The sequence below is a fragment of the Python bivittatus genome, unplaced genomic scaffold (assembly GCF_059951505.1).
Source record: "Python bivittatus isolate LINGU-HERP-01145 unplaced genomic scaffold, Pbiv_v1 ctg000080_np1212, whole genome shotgun sequence".
Taxonomy (NCBI): Eukaryota; Metazoa; Chordata; class Lepidosauria; order Squamata; family Pythonidae; genus Python; species Python bivittatus.
The window spans coordinates 90553456-90579910 of record NW_028277035.1 but is presented as its reverse complement, the minus strand read 5'-3'; the positions used below and the strand labels follow the sequence as shown (position 1 = coordinate 90579910).

General features: G+C 41.3%; 1 protein-coding gene across 1 annotated transcript; it reads left to right on the top strand.

Annotated features, from left to right (window-relative positions):
• The first annotated feature begins 4557 nt into the window (after nucleotides 1–4557).
• LOC103062029 (uncharacterized) lies at nucleotides 4558–25040 on the top strand. Its single transcript, XM_088134725.1, has 11 exons — nucleotides 4558–5316; nucleotides 5453–6031; nucleotides 6330–6465; nucleotides 6652–6734; nucleotides 7412–7538; nucleotides 10082–10498; nucleotides 16285–16748; nucleotides 17031–17166; nucleotides 17352–17434; nucleotides 18049–18175; nucleotides 21293–25040. The coding sequence occupies exons 2-11, from the start codon at nucleotides 5630–5632 to the stop codon at nucleotides 22822–22824; spliced, it is 3507 nt and encodes a 1168-aa protein (XP_087990851.1). The 5' UTR covers nucleotides 4558–5316; nucleotides 5453–5629; the 3' UTR covers nucleotides 22825–25040.
• Nucleotides 25041–26455: the final 1415 nt, after the last annotated feature.

Below are 26455 nucleotides of genomic sequence, written 5' to 3'. Positions count from 1 at the left end.
AGCATGCTAATGCTTTCCCTTTTACCTGTATTTCAGTTAATGATTAAACATTCAAACTTTATCCCAAGGTGTATAGATTTACCAATGGGTGTGCCAGAACACCTGATTTTCTGAAGAGAGATCTCTACAGTGCATGAAATTAGTAATAAAAATTGAATGTGGACAAACAGAGTAGTTCATAATAAGGAACGAGAGAGAGAGAGAGAGAGAGAGAGAGAGAGAGAGAGAGAGAGAGAGAGGATGAGAGAGAGAGAGAGAGAGAAGCCAACATGGATTAAAGTGTTGGACTAGGAGCAGAGAGGTCACGGTTCTATGGAACCTCCCTGAGGGACTTTGGGCCAGATTTCTCTCTCAGCCTAACCAGGATTGTGGTTGTGGGGGCAAAACAGGTCTTGTTCTGTGCTTACTGCTTAGAGATATAAGCATATAGTAAAGAAAAATACTAAAATGACACAAGGATGTGTATTGTCCCTGCATCTGATGAACATTCAGCAAATATATTATAAGAATGACAGAAGCAGGATGCTACCTGGAATCAAAATTGGAGGACTTGAGATATGCAGACAATACTACTTTGCTACCTGAAAATAAAGAAGATTTAAAAGAGCTCATGATGAAAATAAAAATGGAAAGTGAAAAACTGACCATGTTAAAAGCTAAGAAGGGAAGGTTAAAGTCAACTTGCATGCTTAGTGAATTTACAGTTAATAGCAAAACGGTGAATGTGGTTAATAGTTTTATTTTAGTCTCTAAAGTAGATATTGATTCTCCAGGATACTGGAGAAATAAAGAGATAATCTTAGAGAGAAAGGCAATGACAAACATAGACAAGATTCTAAAAATAAGGACATTTCAGTGACAAGGATCAGAAGAGTTAAACTAAGAGTCTTTTTCCATGGCAATGTATGGTTGTGAAAGCTGGACATTGAGAAATAGCAAGAGAAAAAAAACATAGATGCTATGCATTATGGATTTAGAGATGGCTTCTAAGTGCACAGTGGGCTACAAGAAGAACCAGTCAATTGGTCCTAGTCCAAATAAAGGTTGACTGCTCCCTTGAAGTGATGATCAGTGAACAGAACTCACATATTTTGGACATGTCATGCAAGCAGATGATGAACTATAAAAAAATATGCTGCTTGACAATATTGTGGAAGACAAAAGAAGTTGAAGACAATGGGTAGGGTCAAACAAAGTACTGGAATGCCAATGGAAGAACAAAGACTTATTACTTGACAGAGGTAAGATGACAAGCATTTGTCCATGCAGCCACAGGAGTTGAATCCAATTTGGTGGCACCTGTTTAACTAACTTAGGCATTTCTAACTGGTTATTTATACCTGTTCCCTTAAGTGTTCTAGGGATGGAAAAACAGCAAGTAAATACAAATTCCACCAGGCAGCAGTAATCAAAGTGTTCAAAATTCAGATTTCCAAGTTGAGCTTCAGACTATCCAGAAAATTATCTTGAGTAAGTAGACACTGGCATAAAAAAGCGTAGGAAAAAATCCTTCCTTTTCAATCTAATCCAGTGTTTCTCAACCTTAGAAACTCTAAGGTGTGTGGATTTCAACTCCCAGAATTCCCCAGCCAGCCATGCTGGCTGGGGAATTCTGAGAGCTGAAGTCCACACATCTAAGAGTTGTCAGGATTGAGAAGCAACTGATCTATTCACTCAGATCTAAACACTGTGGGAAGCTTTGAAAGGGAGATGTGGAAAAAAAACCTGCCATTGGTCCCTGCAGCTATCTTGGTTAACTCATCCAGTTTTACTCCTAATGGCTGTCATTGACATATGGCGTAGCCGTCACTTTTCACCCTCAGTGCTTCCCATCTGCAAGCTAGAATCATCAGCAGGAACATCAGGAAAAGAATGTTAATTTTTTCTTTTCTATTTTCTAGGTAGCAGAGTCCTGGTTACACTGAAGAGAGGCAACTATGCAAAAGACCTATGAATAGAAAGATGGGATATATATTTAATTAAAAAATGAAAAATGAAAAAAATTAAAATTAAAAATACAAGAAATGACATTGATTTCAATGTGCACCTAGATTGCCATATTAGATTATAATTTCTCACATACTATATATGTACATAGATGTTCCCTTATACTCTTCTGACGCTCCCATCCTCTCCTTTAGATTTTTAGATTGTAATACTTTCTCTTTGTGTGTGTTATATTTTTATGTTCCCAATGACTGTGCCCCTCCCTATGTTGATATATGAGCATAATAAAGATTGATTTGATTCGATTAAATGCTGCATCTGAGCGAAAAAGTTGAAAGTCTACTGATATATGTTTATAAGGCTCATAAAGAACATGCTAGTAGATATATGGACTTACACACAGATGTTCATGTGAGGCTGATAAGAAGGCTTCTTATCAGTGGGTTGGGCAAGGACTGCACAAACTCAGATTCAAGTCCCACCGTCAGCCTTGGAGGCTTGGTGAATGACAATCTGTCAGCTCTCTGCATCAAGAGTTGCTGCGTAGGGAAAAAAAAATGGGAGGAGCGGGTGTGCTGTACATAGCCATGAGAACTTGGAGGAGCTCCATCATTCTGTCACTCGAACAACTTTTCCCTTCTATTTGCTGTGTCATTTTTTTTTCTTTTCAAACAAAAAGACTATGCCTGGAAATGGTTTTGCAAGAATTCAGCCCAGAGCACCAAGGGAAATTTAATTCTTTCAGTTGGGTGTTGTGTGTATTTCTTGCCCAGCCCTAACCCCACTGAAATCTTTAGTTTGATTCATGAGGTGGGGGATCAATGGATTCACTGGTCACTGGGGGGGGGGTGGAGGAGCTGCAGCACCGTAATGTTTGAGAGCCCCTTCATTTAGGGGCAACTCTGAAAACATTTCAAAATCAACTTCTTTTAAATCTATATTGTTAGGTTGGTTATACTTAAACCTAGCCTTGCATAAACAGGGACTGTCTCCCTCCACCTGGCTATTTAAAGATTTATTTGCACGGCATACTATGCATATGGGATGTTTTTTCACCTTTTGCCTGCCAAAAACAAACAAATGAAAAGAAAGAATAGCAGTTTCCAATGGGAGGGAGGGAGGGAGGGAAGGAAGGAAACAGAAAAAAAGGGGGGGAAAAGGAAGGAATGTTTTACATTTTTAACCCTATGTTAGCCATCCAGAGTCACTAATTACCACATGGGTGGCCAAATAAATCAATAATTTGGAGGATCAACTTAGATGACTCCAAAAGCAGATTAGACAAATTGATGGAGGACAAGGGTTTTACCACCTCCTAGGACAGGAAGAGAACAGCAAATAAATATGTGCCCCTCAACATGTTCAGACATATTTTTTCTCTAACTACATCTTTAAGGTGGATTCCCTATTTCAGAAACAGATGCATTTAAAACTTCAGTTCAAGATTGTTAGAATGAATTCCCCAATCTTCCTCTCTCCAACTCCCAGGCATATTCCTTAAAGAGAAAAGATGTCGACGGGCAGTGGGTAATGCAGGCTTCCCCAAAATGGTCAATATCAACTTCCAAGGATTGATGGGACTATCCAAGATGTCGATGTCGTTGTTATTGTTATTAATAGTACTATTAAAGTAGTATTTATTAAATTACTTTCATATAGTAAATATTTGGAGGTCAGTGAACAATCTGAAACTTGCCAATGAGCTGAAGAGTTTGGGGACCCTTGGAGTAAGGCATTGCTCGCTTATTTAACATTCAGATCGTAGCTTTTCATTTTTTAAAAAATTAAAAAACTCAAGTTGGGTAACAATAATACAAATTAAGCATTAAAACAAATGATGAAAAGCAGCGGTATGAGAAAAGAGCATCGGGAGAAAAAAAAAGTCACTCAAAATTTCCGTGGCTCCAAAGCGGTCTTTCTTAGCCCAAATATCAGTAGGAATAATTGGCTACGCTGCAGATCTTCCAGAGGTTCCACGGAGGGCAGGAAGGGGGAACCATCAAAAAACAGCACCGTTTTCATTAAGCACTTGATGCTAATACATAAATCTATCAGCATTGTAAAAACGCTGTTCACACAACGTAGGTGGAGACCCAACGACTGTATTTGCATAAGATGCGTATATTTCCCCGGCTCCCTACGGAGAATCTTGCAACGCCTGGCATCACTCTAGCCTCCAAATGAAAACTGAGCATGCGCCCCATACCGGCCAGCATTGGCTGCCAGACGGAGACGACGTGAGTTACGTAAGGGCAGTTCTAGAGCCGGGGACAGGAAGCGATGATTGCCCGCTGGAATTTCTCCCCTCTAGGAAGAAACGCTCCCTTATTTTAACCCTTCGAAAGTCCCGGATTGCCTTTGCTCTTAAAACAAGCAAAAGTGAGCGTCGTGTTGGCTGCCCGAAAAGAAAATCCCAACATTTAGTAAATGTGAGTATTTAAGTGGAACCCAGGGTGGGTGGGTGAGCCTGGCAGGGGAGAAACCTCCGCAGTTCCTCTTTTCGTGCATGGTGCAAGGAAGAAAAATGAGAACCTGCACGTGCAGAGAGGGGAGGGAATCCCTCCGTTTCCTAGAAAAAGGGGAGGAAGGGCGCATTTTCCCCCGGCAAAGCCCCAGCGAGCAAGTAAAGGCGAGAGGACGCTCCGTGGAGTCCTTGCGGTTCTCTGAGCTTGGTTCTTTTCCTGCAAACGTCTCATTACCCGGCTGGGTAACCTCTTCAGTGCTAGAAAGGGATGGGGTTTGCTCTCTGTTTCTATGCAGTGGCATCCCCTGCCAGGGCTGGTGGGGGTGCGGGTTTTGCTCCGCACGACTATGAATGGGCAGGCTACTGTGGCGCCACTCTCTGCACGCAGCTTCAGGCTGGCTCCCAACCCGACCAGCAAAAAGCCTCCGCGAACTGCTTTAGCACGTGCCGTTGTTGTCCCAGGAAACTCAGCATTCCGCGAGGCGGAAACCTCATAGCTTTCTTCTGCCGAAGAAAGGGCTCTTGCAAACGAGCGCAAAGCTCCGTGCAAATCGCTGGGCTTCTAAACAGCTACAATCCGAAAATCAATACGTCATAAGTTAATGCCATTTTTTTTTTTTGGTAGAGACAGTGAAAACACTCCTAAGAAGGTGGGTACTAATGCCCAGAGGGTGGGCGCTGGTTGTGGCTGAGAAAAATATGAGATCGTTGGTTTCTTATCTCTGTCGCTTGTTAGCGAGCGAGCGCAGCCTGTTCCTGCCCTGGGGGAGATCCCATTTTCCACTTTCGCTTTTTGCACTTCCCAGCTTTAAATGACAACCCTTGTCGATTTCAAACCGAAAGAATGTTAACAAGGTTCGCAGCTGCAGGCTATTTGTCCACTTTGATCTCAGCAACTAGTTAAGGTCAGTTCTGGGCCATGCATAACGTTTTTGATTCCAAAATCCCCCATGCCCTCACTGTGAAACTAACTCTAGTGGGTTTGATTCAGGTGCACCTTGCTAAAACGCAGCTGGTTTTGCTGTTTCTTTTCCCCTTCAGATTGGAAGCATATTGTGGATGTGTGAAGGGCCTGCGTCTCTGGAGAGAACTTCTAATCAAAGATGGGGGTTTTGCTTTGATGCAAATCCAGTTCATGCAGTTAAGGGCCTATGAATTAGGGTGGTTATAGAAGGTCCTTGACAGCTGTTTGGAGGTCTATTTGAGACTAGAGAGAAAATGGACTTGCAGCACCTAGAAGGAAAAGGCTCTCACGCTGCTCAGGGTAAAAGCTGTGAGGAGCTTTGGAGAAGAATGGGGCAGAAGATGCAAAAGGAAGAAAACATCACTTTGGATACCTCACGCCAACGCTTCAGGAACATCCGCTACCAGGAGACTGTGGGGCCCCGCAAGGTTTGCAGCCAACTCTACCACCTTTGTTGTCAGTGGTTGAAGCCAGAGAAGCACAGCAAGGCTGAGATCCTGGACCTGGTGATCCTGGAGCAGTTCCTGGCCATCCTGACCCCGGAGCTGGGAAGCTGGGTGAGAGAGTGTGGAGCAGAAACCAGTTCCCAAGCAGTGGCCCTGGTGGAAGGCTTCCTCCTGAGCCAGGCCGAGGACAAGAAGCAGGGGAAGCTGCAGGTGAGACCCCATTCCATGCTGGCCCTCCACTTGGAAGTGGCAGGCATGAGAAACAGAACTTTTCCATCCTTAAACGCCTCTCTTTGTGCCATTTCTGGAGCTGACAATACAAGGAAGGGGGGTTGCTTCCTCTTTAGGCAACCCCATTGTCCTTTCTTGATCGTGTCCCAGGAGAAGAAGGAGCCAGGTCCTCCTTCCAGCCCAGTGATGGGTGGGGCAGGAGGCAGGTGGAAACATTGGGGCACTGGGCAAGAATCTGCTCCTTTGTGTGTTCCAAACTGTTCCTTGTTCCTGGCAGTTGTTTCCGATGTGGGGACCATTGATGGAAGTGGTCGCTGAGTGGCCCAAACCAAGGGTGCCTCTGTCTAAATCCTCCCAGGAGCTGTTCTTGGGGGTGAACTCTCCAAAGGGTCAAGCTCAGGACATGTCACCAGGTAAGAAGGGGTGAGAGTTCATTATGATGTTCCCAGCTCTTTGTACTGATGTAATTCATAAATTCTTTTACTACTAAACCTTGAGCTTGTGGGCAAGAATGGGATTTCTGTATAGTGCCTCTGCAGAATTTATTGATAATGTTTTTAATACACGTGCTTCTTCTGCCACCTTTGACTCACTCATAGAGAGCAGAACAACATTGCTGGATCTTGTAGAAACATCTCCTCTTCATGTTGAAGCAGAAACTGCAGATATGGTCCCAGTTCAGGTAGGACAAGGATTTCTCCTTCCCTAGAATGGTAGATGTAGTTTATTCATGTTATTCCATGTAAAATAGCCTGAAGAACTGTCCCAGAGTTATTCAATTCCTTCTCCAGCAGCATCTTTGGAACCTTAATGTCTGGTGAATAATTTCACCTTTTGGTGTTATCAGTTTCCAATCCAGTCAGTGGTTCAGAGTATGAGGAACTTTCTTAGAATCCAAAAGAGAACATGGGTTGCACATATTTTGGATACTGTCTAGCTCCCATGGCATTCTTTGACTGATCTGTCAGTGGTTTTGCATAGTTTTTCAGTAGAGATGGCAATGATTCTTGAGGAATACCACAGATGATGGGCTAGAATGGTCAAACAGTTGCCCCTCAGAACTTCTTTCCAGAAATCTTGTTCTGGAAAGCCTCAGTGGGATGGATGGAAGCCACTGCTAAACAATCGTAACCAAACTATTTGGAAAGGTATTATCCTTCCTGCCCCTGGATTGCATTGAAGGTCATTCACAGGTTTTATCTTAAATATCACACCAAGACAGACTGTGCACTCTGTTTATTTTTGTCTTGAAATTCTGAATCAGAAAATGTCTATTTTTCTGATCTGAGTTATGGGAGAGAACTTCCAAGTCTTTTCTTGCCGTGTCTGCTAATAGGAAAAATATTTGTCCTTCTTCAGTGTCCTGTATCCTTCAAGGATGTCACTGTGTGTTTTACCAAAGAGGAGTGGACTCTCCTGGATGCTGACCAAAAAGCTCTGCATGAGGAAGTCATGCTGGAGAATTCTAGGAATGTGACTTCTCTGGGTAAGAATGTCCTTTTTTACCTGGGTTTGAATAGTTGAAGAACTAGTTTGTAATAAGAAATAGGTTGCTATTTTTTCTTCCATGAACTTCCAAACTGGACGTTTTCCTGGTGTGAAGAAACTTTTCCCTTATTCTGAAGAAAAGGAGAGATTTGCGAATAACTGCTCATATGTGGCCATTTCTAGTGCGATTCAGTTTTTGTAATCTCATCACAGACAGATTAAGGACTGTTCCCGTCTTCCCAGAACTGTGCCAAAAACATTCTCCAGAAACTGCTTTCCTGTGCAACGTTCTCCTGATGTTGTGTTTGTCTCCACTTCAGTCCACTGAGACATCTGAAAGCTATTCCAGTTTTAAAGTAAAGTTACCTCTTTTTTGCCAGCAAAATGTTGGCCATGGACATAATCTTACACGCTTTGTTGATGATGTGATTTCTGACTCTTGATTCCTTCTGATTCCTACTGGGCCCTTTAAGCTATGTGGATGTGCCTTTTTCTCTCCTGTGGGAGAGACACCTGGCTTCTGCAGAGGCGTCCACTTGCATAATGCCTGACTGTCCCTTTTCAAAGAGCTTGTCTCACCTTACACAGACTCCTTATAAACATGGGCTCAGTGCCCTTTTGATAAACTGATAGATCTTTTTTAAAATACTAGTCCTGCGCTGTGCAGAAAGTCAGTTTAAAACAGGAGAGGGAGGCAGATTCTACTGGCTGTGGGTCACAGATTCTGTAATAAGCAACTGTTGTCTGGTTCTGCTGCCAATGACTTTGACTGTTTTTATTATTGGGTGGGGTAAGGGAGGCAGCCCACTTTGGCTTCCTCCATTCCACCTTTGGCAGCAGGGTTAGCCACAGTTATTAAGGGTGGGCAGATCATAATGGTGAGTTCTCTAGAGCTGTCTACCAGCTACTTCTGCGTGCAGCTGTCTGTGAGGTTAGAATAAGATGCCTTGGTCATTCACTGCTAACCGTTCCCTTGTAACACTATTCAGGGATGGAGTTTTCTCAATATCATTCGCTCCCCTTTTATTCTTAGGCCTCAGTGTCTTCCACCTGTTGGCTGTGCTATTGTCACACAGGCTTAGCACTCTTTCAAATATGAAATAGGTGTGCAAAGTAAAAACACCAGCAGATTATCCCAGTGTTGTCCAAACTTGGCCACTTTACGATGAGTGGACTTCAACTCCCAGAATTCCCCAGCCAGCATGGCTGGCTGGGGAATTCTGGGAGTTGAAGTCCACTCAAAGTGGCCAAGTTTGGACAACACTGGATTATCCCATACTCAATCCACAATTACTAGCATTGTAATTGCTAGTAATTACATGATTGATTACTGTGGTAGAACAGGGCACTCAGGGCAGCAGGTGATATGCCAGAAAGTTTTCTGCTGCCTTGGGGATAACTAGGTAGTACTTTAAAGTAACTGTGTTGTGTGCCCTAACTCAACAGCTTTGGATATTGCTGGACCCTTTGATCTCTATTTGTCTCAGATCATCTATTTTCTCTACTTTGGCAAATGTCCCTTCTTCCTGCTGCTCTAGATTGAGTCTAGTCATTATAACTAAGAAGAAAGACTCCACTGTGATTTAAGAAACAGCCTTCAACGTATGTCAGCTATATTTTGTTGAGTATCGTACTTAATTATGGTTTTATAAGTTAGCTTCATCCACTCCCAACTTGTCTTTCAGCTCCATTAGCTGGTGGGGGTATACATCCAGGTGCATTCCACAGGATCAGCTTTCCATTTCATTGATGAAGATGCCAATGATGAATTTATGCCTCATGTGTCAAAGCATGTAGTGCTTTCCAGAAAAGTCTGCTTGAGTTGGCTGATGTGGGTCTTCTGGGCTGTGTGGCCGTGTTCTGGAAGTTTTGGTTCCTAACGTTTCGCCAGCATCTGTGACCAGCATCTTCAGAGGACAGGAGCACAGGCAGGAGCGGTTCTATCTGTGCCCAGGATGATGGATAGAAGGACAGGAGCACAGATAGAACCGCTCCTGTCTGTGCTTCTGTCCTCTGAAGATGCTAATCACAGACGCTGGCGAAACGTTAGGAACCAAAACTTCCAGAACACGGCCACACAGCCCAGAAGACTCACATCAGCCATCATATTCCGGCCATGAAAGTCTTCGACAATACTCTGCTTGAGTTACTTCATGATTAGGTGGCTTATACATTAAATAAGTAAATAAATAAAATGAGAAAGCAAATATTCGCCGGATCTACACTTCTACCTGTAATATGATCTCAGTCTCTTTCCATTCTTCTTCATACAGTTCTGCTTCCCATCGGTACTCATTGCTCAGTCTTAGGGAAAATGGCATTGTTGGATTAGAGGAAGAAAAACATGAAATGTAGGAAATAGTCCAGCAAAAACACAACATGATTGTCTTGGGACAGTGTTCACAGTGGAAAATCAATTTGAACTCAGCAAGGTATATGGAAAAGAAAGGAAGTGTTAGAGATGAAGCTAATGGGTTATATTCATACAGTTTGTGCCTTAAGCTTTCAATGGTATATCTTCTTTCTTCTTCTTCCATTCAGTTGACGGCCCGCAGAATAAAAATTACCATCAGACGGATATGGTCCTATTACAAAAAAACAAGCAAGGAAAGGAAGAAGAGATTTTTGGAAGCCCACAGAGGCCAAGAATGCATGAGGGACATCAGTCAAACAAAAGAGATGATGAATCCTCTGTTTTTCTGCATGTGGAAATCCAGGGATTCCCAATTCCTCAGAATGATAACAGAAATAAAAGGGGAGAGTGTTTAGGGAAACTATTCCAAGATAAATCAGATTTATATAAAAATTGCAAAAATTTCACTAAAAATAACCAGGACAATTGCAGAGCGAATGGAAAAAGTTGCAATCAAATCTTTCCTCTTTCATTACAGCAAAGAGTGTATATAAGCGGGAAACCATATAATTGGGCAGAATGTGGGAAACATTTCAGCAAGAGCAGTAACCTTACAACACATGAAAGGATCCGCACAGGAGAGAAACCTTATCCATGCTTGGAATATGGAAAGACCTTCAGGCAGAGTGGTTTCCTTACTTCCCATAAAAGGATCCCCACGGGAGAAAAACCTTATAAATGCATGGAGTGTGGGAAAAAGTTCAGAAAGTGCAGCCATCTTACTTCCCATAAAAGGATCCACACCGGGGAAAAACCACATACATGCATGGAATGTGGAAAAAGGTTCAGGAGATGCAGTGACCTTACTTCCCATAAGAGGATCCACACAGGAGAGAAACCATATCAATGTAGCAAATGTGGGAAAAATTTCTATGACAGTAGTAGCCTCACTTCCCATAAAAGGACCCACACAGGGGAAAAACCATATAAATGCATGGAGTGTGGAAAGAGCTTCAGGCACAGTAGTTCCCTTACTTGCCATAAGAGGATCCACACAGGAGAGAAACCATATAAATGTGACAACTGTGGGAAAAGCTTCTACTACAGTAGTGGCCTTACTTCCCATAAAAGGATCCACACAGGAGAGAAAGCTTATAAATGCATGGAGTGTGGAAAAAACTTCAGAGAGAGCAACCATCTTACTTCCCATAAAAGGATCCACACAGGGGAAAAGCCATATAAATGCATGGAGTGTGGAAAAAGCTTCAGGAGATGCAGTGGCCTTACTTCTCATAAGAGGATCCACACAGGAGAGAAACCATATACATGTAACAAATGTGGGAAAAGCTTCTATGACAGTAGTAGCCTCACTTCCCATAAAAGGACCCACACGGGGGAAAAGCCATATAAATGCATGGAATGCGGAAAGAGCTTCAAACAGAGTAGATTCCTCACTTCCCATAAAAGGACCCACACAGGGGAAAAACCATATAAATGCACAGAGTGTGGAAAGAGCTTCAAACAGAGCAGATCCCTTACTTCCCATAAAAGAATCCATGCAGGGGAGAAATCATATACGTTTATGGAAAATGGAAAGAGCATCAGTCATTGTGATGACCTGGTTTCTCAAAGAGAAAGCAAGACGGGAGATGCTGTGGAGCAAGAGAAGATCCTTGGTGCGAGCAGATACTTGACATTATGGAATTCACCCATAATGTGACAAATCATGCAAATCAGAGGTGTACTTCAAAAATTGACAATTTGTTAATGTTTTATATATTTCATCACTTTCACCTCTAATAGTTGGAATCATTGCCCTATCTTTCTTTTGTTTTAAGCGATTAGCCAAAATCTTGCCAGGTTTCACCATTCTCCCAGTATGTCTGTTCATAGGCATGTTAGCATGAATTCTGTCTGCTGTGATGTTACAGTATTTAGTTCATATTTCTTTTTCTGTATTTTTCTGTACAAAGTAGTAGATGGGCATCTTAACTACCTGTGCTCATAAATGTTTCAATTCGTCTTTCAAATTACTTTCCCTTTTATTTTTAATCTTGTTTTTGTATGACACAAGCAATCATTCGACCTTGGATATATGTTTTATATGCTTCCCATTCAAAAATTAGATGTTTCTGATGTTCCTGAGTTCAAATCAAAGTATTGTAAGGTCTCTACCCACATTGGTTTACAAATTCTTTATCATTCAACAAGGAGACATTGAAATACCAATTTCTCGATTATCTTGACCAGTTTCTGAAACACACATTTCAAAGTAATTGCACTGTGGTCTGATACATAACAAACATCAATATTACATTCTTGAATTTGGTGATATAAAGTCAATGATATTAAAAAATAATCAAGCCTAAAAAAATTCTGGTACATGTATATTGTATGTATGTTCTCTTTTAGTTGTATACATCAAGCACCAGGGGTCTATTAAATTCAGTTCTTCCATATAAGTCTTAATTGTTCCCCTCGCTAATGATTTATTTATTTATTTATTTATTTATTTATTTATTGTGCCAGTGTATTTCTATCAAGCTCAGGATCCAGTATTTCATTAAAATCTCCTATTATCACTTTATCATAAATACACTCATTCAAGTGTCAAAAACATTCATAAACATGATAGGTGAATCTAAATTAGGTTCATAAACATTAACCATAAACATAACCATTTTTCTAGATTCATTGAGATAAGTTTATTCCATCCTTAATTTCTCCTCCCTGTGAATTTTCTGAGGTATCATTTCCCAGAAATACATTGTTTGAATAGATTTTCCACTCAATAATTTGTTTTCTTTTAATATACTTGTTCCTTTGTACTCAGCAGTGGTATTCTCATAGCCCATTTCTCACCTGATACGGGCCCATCTTTTTTTCATCCATTGAAATTGGGGACCGGTAGCCAACTTCAACAACATTCAGAAACCCCGGCAGTTGGTAGAATATAGTATTGAATTATGCTTTTGGTGGAGAAGTTTCTCTCTTTCAGCCCAGAGAAGGATGGCTAGTTGTGAAGGATGGTTAGTCGTGTGAAAGCAGGATTGGAAGAAGATCCATGAAATGAACTGGAAACACACTTCTATAGCAGAGATGTACAATATACAATGGGATGTGTCATTTTGACCAGGCTAACACGTCCACACCATCAGATACAATCTGTAGGGTCTGTTTACACAACACACTCAGGTAAGTAAAGCTTTTTGGGATCCAAGACAAAGGTCTCAGACCTTGTCACCCTCTCCTCCCATTATTCATATTCATTCTTCATCAAACAAATTTGATGAAACCTTAAATTTCAGAACGACTCATTATGGAGTTGTTGTGGAATAAAAGTGATGTGTTCAAGCAATGGTGCACCAAGGCTTGCAAATGCCAACTTCAGTTTCATTCAGTTGATGGTAATCAACAGGTAAGGCAAAGTCAGCCATGGGCATTCCTGGAGTCAAGGCGGGTAAGCATTCTCCACGTTATGTCAAAACCTAGTGATGTATTTTCATTTCTGCGAATGGGTTCGAACTCCCATCAAGGTTAGGAACAGATGCACATAGCTGCTTTGCTGTGCTCCTTCTCTTCCAAAAAGCCATGCTTCCCCCACGGTGTCCTGCTTTCCTGCGCACCTGGGATTGTTACCTATTCAGCTTTAGGACACAACCTTCTAAGGGCTCTGATTGGTGGTTTCACTCAGCTGAAATTCTAGCCCCACCCATCGTGATCCCCCATAAGAAGCCTTCACCAGTTGCCAGGCACAATGGTCTGGTGTACTGCATTGTTTCTTTATCCTTTCCTGCCACAAACTTTTGTTTAATTCATGAAGGTATTATACAGATGGATTCCTTGATTGTCCAACCACCAGGTGGCAGCAAAAAATTAAGAGTTTGTATCTCCTGGGTGCCACCTAGCCCTCTGGATGTGTGCAGCTGAGATGCGGTGTGGTGGAACAGCTGGAGTTTGAGAAAGGGGATCATAACTAAGAGGAACCTTACTGGGTCATCTCATTGTGGAATGAATCTGTCTGATCAGATCCTTATGGCATGCTTAAACCATAGTATGATTAGGCTTAGTGTGTCATTAAACCAAAACTTTTGCTGAGGTTATGGCTATCACAGAGTTTATCCTTGGATTAAATGGTGGTTAACTGTTCCTCCAGTGCTCCAGATAAAAAGTGAAGAGGTAGGAATGGCAACTAAACGTAAACCTTCTGCCATTCATAAGGTGTTCCCAGTTGTGGATCCACGTGTGGTGGTGGTGGTGGTGATGGAGGTAGCAGAAAATAAATCCCCAGGAGTAATATATGGTGGATGATAGGTGGGGACTTAACAAGAGACTGGTTTAAAGTAAGCACCAAGGAGACCAGAACAATTCTGTGCAGAAACAGCCACTAGGAAAATGAGTTCAATATGGACAGATGGTGAAGAATATAAAAAATAAAAAAGTAATTCTTTCTGCTTCTCAAAAATGATGTAATAAAAGGAGTAACTGTATGATGTTGACATCAGAGAGGATAAGGTACTAATTGTATTATAACCCTGCAATCCAAACAAGATTAATTTTCAATTACTGTAATTTTAAAGGAGAGGAGGAGGAGGATCCTTGCTGGCTCATCAAGCTGATTTCAAGCGAATGTTATGCTATGAGGTTTTCCAAGCTACCTCATCAAATTCAAATCCCAATCCTCTACTTGTATATTTGAAAGATTGTCAAGGGAGTCTACTGACCTGCTTTGTACATTGAAGGAATTATTTTCATGTTAAATTACACAGATTCAAACCATTCTCCAGGTAAATATAAGTGTCCTTTATAGGTGAGATTTTATAACCTAAAGAACGAATTATAGAACTTGTCTCATTACGAACCAAGGTGGAATTTGGGACTATTTTTTCAGCAAAGTATAGATCAGGTTTTTATCAAGTCTCTGAATCTAAAAAGTCCTTTATCCTCTCTTTTCTTGTATGGGGGTTTATCTCTGTGTCGACAATGTGAATGGGAGAAGAGTTGAAGCAATCGGGCCAGAAATTATTTCTATATTTTCCAAACTCTTAAACTAAGTTTTAAATCTCAATCTGTGATGGCTGATTTTTTTTAATATCAGGGAAGAATGTTATTACTATAACAGACTCCATAGCAATATCCTATTAATTATTGCACCCAATGAATGCTATTTGAGTTCAAACGATGCCAGCCACTGCCACGGGAAAACGCCGACCCGCTTCGCTTTTAATGTATGCGAGCCGAATTGACCAGCTGGTTCCCTCTTTCGAACCTTGGAGTCCTGGCAGCATCCTAGCTTCGAAGTCGAACTGAGCATGCGCCTCATCCCTGCCAGGTGGAAGGATTGTGCAAGGGGCTTTTTGAAGACGGGCAGGAAGTGAGGAATGCTTCCGCTCTAGGAAGGAGACCTCTCGTTTCAGTCCCTGGAGAGGAATGGAAGCGTGGGAACTTCCCGCAGGAGTAGACCTGGGTGTGAGTGTGGATTTTCTCCTCTCGACGCCAAAGCGGCCGCCTTGTTGGCTGCGAGGAAGCAGTACCCCCAAACGCAATTATTCCAGAATCCGAGCCTTAGGCAGTGAATGCAACTGGGAGGGGGCATCCTTTATTTACCACCAGGTGCGGTGCCAGTCCCCGTGCAAGAAAAACACGTTTTCTCTATCTATTTGCGGACGGAGAGGGCGGTTCAAGAGCTAAGACCACCGACTGCAGCGCTGGAGAGGCACTCCCTCCGTGTCTTAGAAGGACTCTGCAGGGTCTGGTTTGGGGTGGGGGGAAAGGCAGGGTTTTGCCCTGGAAAGCCCCAGCAAGCAAATCAGGAAGAGTGCATGGAAGCCCGCCTTGGTCTAGCTGCGTTTGGCTCTGCTGTGCATGCAGGCTTCCGAGCAGCAGCAGCAAAGCAGGTCCAGAGCACGGCGGGGGTGGGGGTGGGGGATCCTCCTCCCTCAGAATCTCAGTGAACCTTGGAAAATATAGTTCCAGCTGAAAAGGTGGATTGCAACCCTTGGATCTTTGGATTGCATGGGCTTTGATTAAAAGACGTCTCTTAAATAACCATCACTGGTTCTAAGACCTTAGTAAACCTGAAGTTAGAATTGCTTCTAACAACATCACTGATAAAACTATGCCTGCTAAATAAGCCATCAAATGAGTTACTGTGGTGGCCAGACAACCAGAAACCCCACTGTAGCCTATTCTGCATGTTGTGCAGACCTAGTTGTTGTGAGAATTTTTGAAGTGCTCTCCAGTGAAATTTTGCTGTTACGGCTTTCTTTTTTCTACCTCACAATATGTTGTTTGGTGCAGAAAGTGTCTGTGGAAGCAAAAATGCCTCAAAATCAAAGATGGTCTGTTGAGGTTTATTCATACCCAATTCATCCAGTTACGGGGCTTTGAATTAAGGTGGTTATAGAAGGTCCTTGGCAGCTGTTTGGAGGTCTATTTGAGACTAGAGAGAAAATGGACTTGCAGCACCTAGAAGGAAAAGGCTCTCACGCTGCTCAGGGTAAAAGCTGTGAGGAGCTTTGGAGAAGAATGGGGCAGAAGATGCAAAAGGAAGAAAACATCACTTTGGATACCTCACGCCAACGCTTCAGGAACGTCCGCTACCAGGAGACTGTGGGGCCCCGCAAGGTTTGCAGCCAACTCTACCACCTTTGTTGTCAGTGGTTGAAGCCAGAGAAGCACAGCAAGGCTGAGATCCTGGACCTGGTGATCCTGGAGCAGTTCCTGGCCATCCTGACCCCGGAGCTGGGAAGCTGGGTGAGGGAGTGTGGAGCAGAAACCAGTTCCCAAGCGGTGGCCCTGGTGGAAGGCTTCCTCCTGAGCCAGGCCGAGGACAAGAAGCAGAGGGAGCTGCAGGTGAGAGCCCGTTTCATGCTGGCCCTCCACTTGGAAGTGGGAGGTGTGAGAAACAGAACTTTTGCATCCTTAAACGCCTCTCTTTGTGCCATTTCTGGAGCTGACAATACAAGGAAGGGGGTTTGCTTCCTCTTTAGGCAACCCCATTGTCCTTTCTTGATCGTGTCCCAGGAGAAGCAGGAAGCCAAGTGATGGGTGGGGCGGGAGGGAGGTGCAAATTTTGGGGTACAAGGCACAAATCAACTCCTTTGTGTGTTCCAAACTGTTTTTTGTTCTTGGCAGTTGTTTCTGATGCAAGGACCATTGATGGAAGTGGTCACTGAGTGGCCCACACCAAGCGTGCCTCTGTCTAAATCCTCCCAGGAGCTGTTCTGGGATGTGAATTTTCCAAAGGGTCAAGCTCAGGACATGTCACCAGGTAAGATGGGGTGAGAGTTCATTAGGACATTCCCAACTCTCTGAATTGATGTAATTCATAAATTCTTTTACTACTAAACCTTGAGCTTGTGGGCAAGAGTGGGATTTCTGTATAATGCCTCTGCAGAACTTACTGATAATGTTTTTAATACACGTGCTTCTTCTGCCACCTTTGACTTTTCATAGAGAGCAGAACAACATTGCTGGATCTTGTAGAAGCATCTCCTCTTCATGTTGAAGCAGAAACTGCAGATATGGTCCCAGTTCAGGTAGGACAAGGATTTCTCCTTCCCTAGAATGGCAAATATTTTTTTGTTCATGGAGCACCCTGCTCTGCTTAAATCAGACTGTAGATCTGTTCCAGGGTCACTCCACTTCATCTCCAGAACCATCTCTGACATTGCTTTAACTTGATTACTTCCAATCCAGTCAATGATTCAGAGCCTGACCAACATCTTTGGAACTCAGAGCCGAATATGGTTGGATATTCCAAGTTTCCCATCCCCTTCCCTGGATGATCTGTCAGCAGCCTCACTAGTTTTTCAGAAGGGATATCAGTGATTCCTGATGACCACTGACCAGAATGTCAAATAGGTGTCCCTTTTTCTGGAAACATTCACTAGAAAGGTATGAATGTTTGCTGTGTGAGCTGAACAGTGCAGGAAATTACTATCTTCTTGGTGTGGAGTTGCCCTGAAGGTCCTCCACAAATTTTGCCCCAAGCATTTCATCAATAATAAGCTGTGAGTGGTATCTATTTTCATCTTGTTCTGAATTCTGCATGGAAAAAATCTGCTTTTCTAAATTTTTGTTCAGGAAGAAAACTTCCAAGGGTTTTTTTTTGCCATGTCTGTTAACAGGAAAAATATTTGTCCTTCTTCAGAGTCCTGTGTCCTTCATGGATGTGGCTGTGTGTTTTACTGAAGAGGAGTGGACTCTCCTGGATGCTGACCAAAAAGCTCTTCATGAGGAAGTCATGCTGGAGAATTCTAGGAATGTGGCTTCTCTGGGTAAGGGCCTCTCCTTGCTCTGGCTCAGACAGTTGGAGAAAATATTCTGTAGTCAAAAGTCAGATGCTATTGCTCCTCCCAAAAAATGCTTAATCTGAATGTTCTGTTTATCCAGAAATTTGAAGAAAAGGGGAGATTGATAAGTAATCGCTGATATGTAATAATTTCTTAACTAGGATTTGAGAGAGTAGTTAAGGTTTTTTTTGTTCCTCCAGTTTCTCAATCTTACAGAGAACAGATTCATTCCACAGTTCTATAAATACCTTGAAATAGTAGCTGGTTACAGACAGAATAGGGCTTAGCAGTGAGATGATCTACCAAAAAAAGGCAATTTTAGCAGCATCAGGAGAAGCATTGTTTTCATAACAAATTCATTATTCTACTCTGGTCAGGCATCACATTAAGAATTGGGTTGAATTTTGGCCACCATACTTTTAAAAGGATTCAGAGGACCTGGAACAGATTCTTAGAACAGTGACAAGATGATCAGGGGAGTAGAAGCCAAGTCCTCTGAAGAGATCCCATGGAACTGGGAATGCTTACCTTGAGCAGAAAAGACTATCAGGGAATATGATAGTAGCCGTTAAGTGCAGGGAAGAAGATCGCAAAGAAGAAGGCTCAGACTATTCTCTGTCAATCAAGAGTGGGCAAAGAATTGTGATAACTAAGTTAAAGAAAGATAGATTCCTGCTGAATGTTAGGAGACTTTTTCTAACTGTAACAGCTGATTGATAGTGAAACTCATTACACTCATGGGCTCCTCTTTACTGGATGTGTTCAAACAGGGCTGTACAGCCATCTGTAGGACATGCTGTGCTTGAAGGTGCTATATGAAATTGTTTTACTTTGCTTTTTACAAATGTGGTAGGCTTTATTTCCACAGTGGGTAAAAAAACCATCAGAGAGTGTTATTGAACCTTCACTTCTTTTAATTCACACAAAGGAGCAATACTCTCTTACAAACCTCAGCAGTAAAGCTCAAACAAGTCCATCAAGACCACCATCACCACCACCCTAGGTTTGTGCATCATTGATTAGCATCATCTTTATACTATTCCTAAGCTTGTCTATTTCTATACCGTTCAGACATGGACAAGTATAAATAATATGCCACGTACCCATTTGGAAGGTCCCTTGGACATGCATACTGGGTTAGTTTACTTCAAACTTACCTAGAACCAGTTTGAGGCTGTTATATGGTTATAATTATTTAGATAATTATAATTATCTAATTATTTTTAGATAATTATAACTTATATGGTTATAATTATTTAGATAATTATAATATAATTATTATACATACATACATACATACATACATATATATATAATTACCTGGAATGTAAGATCTAAGGACAGGAAGGCCTGGCGCAATATGGTTCATGGGGTCACGAAGAGTCGGACACGACTTAACGACTAAACAACAACAACAAATTATGGTTATGATTATTTCGATAACCTGCTTCATCTCTAAGCAGGTTATCTAAATAGGTATTGAATGTGACTTTACCCTGGTTCACCTTGGTGAGGATAGTCACAGGCCAGGGTTAAACTGTTACATGGGTTTTTGTGGGATGAAAAGCTCCTTGCTAATGATGCTCCTGATGAATTTATGCTTCATGTGTCTCTCCAATACATAATCCCTTCTATTTATCTAAATTGACGGTTACAGTTTAGTGTCACTCTCTTTCCATTCCCTTTCCTACAGTTCTATTCTTCCCCTTACTTACATTACTTAGGGTTATGGAAAATGATGTCATGGTTGCACTGAGAAATGAAAACATGAAATGTACAAAATAGTCTGTGTGTGTGTGTGTGTGTGTGTGTGTGTGTGTATTTGTTTTAAACCATGAGTAAACTTGGTTTAATCAAAACACATAGAGAAGAAAGGAAGTTTTGTAGAAAAGGAGGATGAGGTGGAATCTCTGAAACTCCATTTGGAGTCTGTCAAGGTCTAGATGGAAAAGAATAGGTTCAGACCCAACTCAAGCAAGACCAAAGGTCTACTCATTCAGAAACTTATTGATTCTGGGATTATACCATCTTTAATTTTTGACAGGGTTCTGCTCTTCCCATGGAGAGTAGCCCTACAATTTGGGGTCCTCCTGGATTCAATTGGAGGCTGTGGCCAGGAGCCAGGAGGGCCACAGGTATGCCAAGTGCCATCTTATCAGGAACGCTGAAGATGATTGTTCATTCCCTTGTCTTCTGCCATATGGATTATTGTAATTCAGTTTACATGATCACCCTTGAAGATCACCCATAAACTTCGGTTGTGGCAAAGTGCAGTGGCCCATGGGCTTACTGGATAGTCTTACTACAATACAGCATCAGTACTGCAGAAGCTGCCCTGGCTGATAATATGTTTGCAAGTACTATTCAAGGTGCTGGTTATCACCTATAAAGTCCTTCTGGAAGTTTGGAAAAACTTGACTGTTCTGGAAGGCCATAGGGACTTGGGTTTATGGAGCTCCAGGATCAGGAATGATTCAAGTATTTTTGATTAATTGTAATGTTTAATTGTAGCTATGTATTGTATTTGCTTTGTTGTATATTATTGTACTTTATTTGTGTTGCCTTGGCTGCACCTATTCCTGTTGTATGTAACTTAGAGTTGACTGAAACTACAGGTAGCCCTTGCTTAACAACTGTTTAACGATGGTCCAGAGTTACGACAGCCTTGGGGAAAGTCTTTTATGACTCCTGCGGTCACGTGATCGTGATTTGTGACCTTTTTACAGTGGTGGTGAAGTGAATCGCTATGGTCATTAAGTGAGTCACATAGTCGTTAAGCAAATCATGTGGTTGTTAAGCAAATTCCAGCAAAAAAGTCCATTGTGAAGCTGGATTCGCTTAATGACCATATGATTCGCTTAACAACCATCATAAAAAGGTCGTAAAATCAGCTCCGATTCGCTTAACAACCAAATCGCTTAGCAACCTAAATTCTGGTCCCTATTGTGGCCGGATAGTGAGGACTACCTGTATTATAAATTTTCAAGCTTTTAAATAAATAAGAAATGCAGCTAATATCTTTTCCTTCTAATGAGTCTTTAATTTTGTGTCTTAAACTTCTATTTTTTCCCCCCCTCTTTTCTACCTTTGTCTCCAACACAGGAGATGGCCAAGAGAATAAGAATGACCAAAAGGCAGATACGGTGCCGTCACAGCTATTCAAGCCTGAAATGGGAGAAGAGATTATTGAAAATCAAGAAGGACCAAGAAGGCACGAGAGAAACCACTCAGACAAAAGAATAAAGACATTCTCTACTTCTCCATGTGCAGAAATCCAAGAATTGCTGACTCAACAAGTTCATGAAGGAGATAGATGGGGAGAGTATTTAGGGAAAATATTGAAAGATACCTCAGATTTATATAAACATCTTACAACACATCCTAAAGAGAAGGTGGACGAACATAGCAAGGATGGGAAAAGTTGCAATTTGGTGTTCCCTCTTAACTTACATCAGAGGGTCTGTGTAAGAGAGAAGCCATATAATTGCATGGAATGTGGGGAAGCTTTCAGCAAGAGCAATACTGTAACATCACATGAAAGGATCCACACAAGGGAGAAGCCATATAAATGCCTGGAATGTGGTAAGTGCTTCAGTGGTTGTAGTTCCCTTGCATCTCATAAAAGGATCCACACTGGGGAGAAACCCTACAAGTGCATGGAGTGTGGGAAGAGCTTCAGTGGATGCAGCTCCCTTTCTTCCCATAAAAGGGTCCACACGGGGGAGAAACCGTACAAATGCCTGGAGTGTGGGAAGAGCTTCAGGTGGAGCAGCGACCTCACTATTCACAAAAGGATCCACACTGGGGAGAAGCCGTACAAATGCACGGAATGTGAAAAGAGCTTCAGTAGGTGCAGTGAACTTACTTCCCATAAGAGGATCCACACAGGGGAGAAACCGTATCAATGCGCAGTGTGTGGAAAGAGCTTCAGCGACAGCAGTATCTTCGCTTGCCATAAAAGGACCCACACGGGGGCAAAACCCTACAAATGTTTGGAGTGTAATAAACGGTTCAGTTGTTGGAGTTCCCTTTCGTCCCATAAAAGGATCCATACAGGGGAAAAGCCATATAAATGCATGGAATGCGGCAAATGTTTTAGCGATTGCAGTTCCCTTACGTTCCATAAAAGGATCCACACGGGGGAGAAACCATATAAGTGCATGGAGTGTGGGAAGAACTTCAGGTGGAACAGTGACCTTACTTCCCATAAAAGGACTCACACAGGGGAGAAACCGTATAAGTGTATCGAATGTGGAAAGTGCTTCAGTACGTGCAGCGGCCTTACTTCCCACAGAAGGACCCACACAGGAGAGAAACCCTATAAATGTATGGAGTGTGGAAAGAGCTTCAAACAAAGCAGATCCCTTACTTCTCATAAAAGCATCCACACAGGAGAGAAACTATACACGTGCCTGGAGTGTGGAAAAAGCTTCAGGTTGAGCAGATCACTCAATTCCCATAAATGGATCCATGTGAGAGAGAAGGCACATTCATTTATGGAAAGTGGAAAGACCTTCAGTAACTGTAGTGACTTAATTGCTCATGAAGAGAGCAGCATAGGGGAGATGCAATGGAGTGTGGAAAGAGCTTCAGTATCAACTGAAACCTTATTTAATATTAAAGAACTCATTTAGGGGGAGGTCATATAAACCAGAAGTGCACATGTTTCTTGACAACGTGATCTGCTGATCATCTTTGGATGTTATGATGAAACCTAAATTGAAATTTATGTAAATTTGTGTAATTAAGTTTCAAAGTATATCCAATATGATTCTTCCCCGATTGTATTTTTTAGGGGCAAAGTGATGGGGATGTTCAGTAAGAATACTAATGTATGTGAAAAGGGCTGTTCAAGGAAAAGTTCTTTAAATAAATAAGAATTTTTTAAATTAATTAAATAAGAGCAGTTGTTGAGGGTGGGGGGAACAGCTCCACCTCCAGAGGGGTCATAACAGAGGAGCCTTACTGGACCATTTCACTGTGGAATGAATATTTCTAATAAGATCCTCATGGCATGCCAAACCATGGTATGATTCGGGTTAGTATGCCATTAAACCGAAACTTCTGTGGAGATTATGATCATCCCAGAGTTTATTCTTGGATTAAATAGTGGTTAACTGCTACTCTGGTGCTCCAGATACAAAATACAGAGGTAAGAATGGCAATGAAATACCTCCTGCCATCAAGGTGTTCCCACTTGTGGAACCACATGTGATGATGGTTTGTTTGGTGTTTTTTTTAGCAGAAAATAAATCCCCAGGAATAATATATGGTGGGATGATAAGTGGGGACTTAGCAAGAGACTGATACAAGGTAAGTATGAAGGAGACTATAACAATTCTGTGCAGAAGCGGCCACCAGGAAAAGTTGCTCAAGAGGGACAGGAGTTCCTAAACAGGAAGAGCAAATGGGTCAACCCCAAACAGCTCCAAGAAAATGGAGGAAGATAGCAGAGGAAGTCACTGTGCTGGCAGAAAAACTAATCCTCTGGAAAACGACATGCACAAGGCTGAGGAAAGCTGTCCAAGGAAGAATTCTGACCCGACTATAGATGTTGTGTCATGACAACCAACCCAGAATAAGCTAAGGATGGTGAAGAGTATTAGAAATAAAAAACAGTCATCCAGTTTCCTCAAAAATAGTGTCATAAAAGGAGTAACTAAATGGCCATTGCCATCAGAGAAGATAAGGTACCAATTTTATTACAACCCCTCCAATCAAAACAAGATTAGTATCTAATTAATGGGCTTTTCAACTGGTTTAATGCTAGATACAAATTATTTTAATTGACTATTCACAGGATGATAGGAATTAAACGTGGTAATCCAAGCTGCTCATTGATTTTACATACTGTAGAACTGAAAGGTTTTCTGTCTAGCGAGCCTCTTGCCTTTAATGAAAGTTTTGCTTAATGGTAATGCCTGATCTTACAGAGATCTAAATGGTTCTTCAGATATTGCAGGTGTCCTTCACTGAGGAGATCTTACAAGGTTAAGAACTTTTTCTCAGTAGGAACCAGGGTGGAGTTTATGACTAGTTTTTCAGCAAAATGTATTTTGTAGAGATTAGATTGCTATCGGTAATCAAAATTCTAATTCTGTACAGTCTTTCATCTCATTCCTTGTATTGGTCATATTTATCTGTGCATTGACAACATGAATGTTCATGGAATGGGAGAAGATAGAAAAGGTCAGGTCCAATAAATGGTTTTCAACTTTTCCAAACTTTTATATTACATTTTAAACATGAATTTGTAGTAGTGGGTATCAATTTCTTAATATCAAGGAAGACTGTTATTGCCCCAACATATTGGGTTTCTAACGCTGAGTCAGTTTCTACCTACTGAACAAAACTTAATAACTCTTCAATATTAAGTAACTTAGTGCAGAAGCTTCAAAGTAGTGATTCAGATTTGAAGCATCTGAGCCTCCATCAGGTTTCTACATATATTGTAGACTTATTACGTATTTGATTGTCCTGGTTTTAGTTTCTTTATAGCAACTCACAATGAAGTTTCTTAGCAGGTGCCTATATTTTCTGGTTTAGTAAGTTTAGTAGAGATAGTCTTGGGTAATACTTGGATGGGACCAGGATGGGACTAGGCTGGGAAGTAAAAAAAAAACAAACCAAAAAACTTGGGTGGGGCAGTGAGATTTCCACATCATGCCAAAAAACCTGTATGGATTTCTTCATTTAAGTGACCAGGAATTGAACTAGTCTCTGACTTTTTATAAATGAAGAGAAAACACTGCCAGATACAGAGCTATGTATTAGGCAGAAGAATGAGGAATATTTGGAACAAGAGAAGGATTTTTAGAAGATGTCTTCTATTCTGCCAAGCAACAATAAATAAAAATACTGCTATGACTTCAAAGTTCTCCTTTCTTGTAATTTAGTTGTGACAGCTATTCCTTATCAGCAATGTGGAGAGAAAGCTTTTTAAAAATACAGATGATCCAAAATTGAGATAATAATAGATACTGTTTTTAGTGTTGAGAAACTATGTCACATTTCAGAATCATTTTATGATAAACTACAACTCCAAGATTATTGTTGTTACTATTGCACTACTGCTGGCAAGTAATTTTTTTTTTATCTATGCCATTTGTATATTGCAAAATCACAGATTCATGGCAATTGTAACAACCATCAACATCAAAACAATCATACAATCAAAATTTTAAAAATTCATAATATGAGTATAAATGTCTAAAAATGGGGAAATGTATAGCTTTGCTACTACCTCTTCCACCTTCTAGTAAAGCTTTGCAGTCCAATTAGTGTTTTGGAAGGACGAAATCAAAGCAATATGTTGCAGGGCTGTTTTTCGGATGCAGAAATTATCTTCATTGCCATCCAACTTTGGAGGGAAAGGAAGACAAAATGATCTTTCTCGCTCTCTTCAGAAAGCCGTATATTTTTACAAAGGTGCAATGAAGTACACTTTATTGGAATACACTTACAGCAGGAGAGAGAGCCTGGAGCAAAAAACTCAGATTATATACATTTGGCCAATTAACATTTGAAACAGCAAGATAAAAAGAATAATGCAGTAACGCTGCCTTCCTCTAGAATGCTTTGATAAGCTATTGAAATGACTTCCTTGTTATATTTCACACTTGAAGTACAGTTCCTGATTTTGTCGACATGTACCATAAACAGCCGTGTTCACTTTGTGATCTCACGTTACACTATTCCATTCCTCCTCTCTGGAAAGACTGGTCTGGTTTAGGTTACAGCACTAGGTTACACAAATACACCACTGCCTCTAAACTACCTAAAGAGTCATGCTTATCAATGGGTGCATATATTTTAACATACCGTATATACTTGCAGATAAGCCCGTCCACGGTTAAGCCGACCCTAGAATGTTTAACCAAAACACCATGAAAAATGTGCCACCCACAGATAAGCTGACCCTCGAATTTTTTGTATGTTTTCATTTTCAGTTGACTTCTCTGTGGGTGGTACATTTCTCATGGTATTTTGGTTCAAAATTTTAGGGTTGGCTTATCTGTGGATGGGCTTCTTCACAAGTTTACATGAGTACTTTAAAAAAGTATTACTGTATATACTTGCAGATAAAGCCCATTCGTGGATAAGCTGAGCTGAAATTTTGGGGTCTATTTTGGGACCTAAAATTCTTGACTTATCTGCGAGTATATATGGTAATTTGATATGCGGCATTATATCACAGGATCCATGCTCCCAACTAATTTTTCTCCATTTACTTTCATTAACCTCTCTTTCTTGATCACATAACTG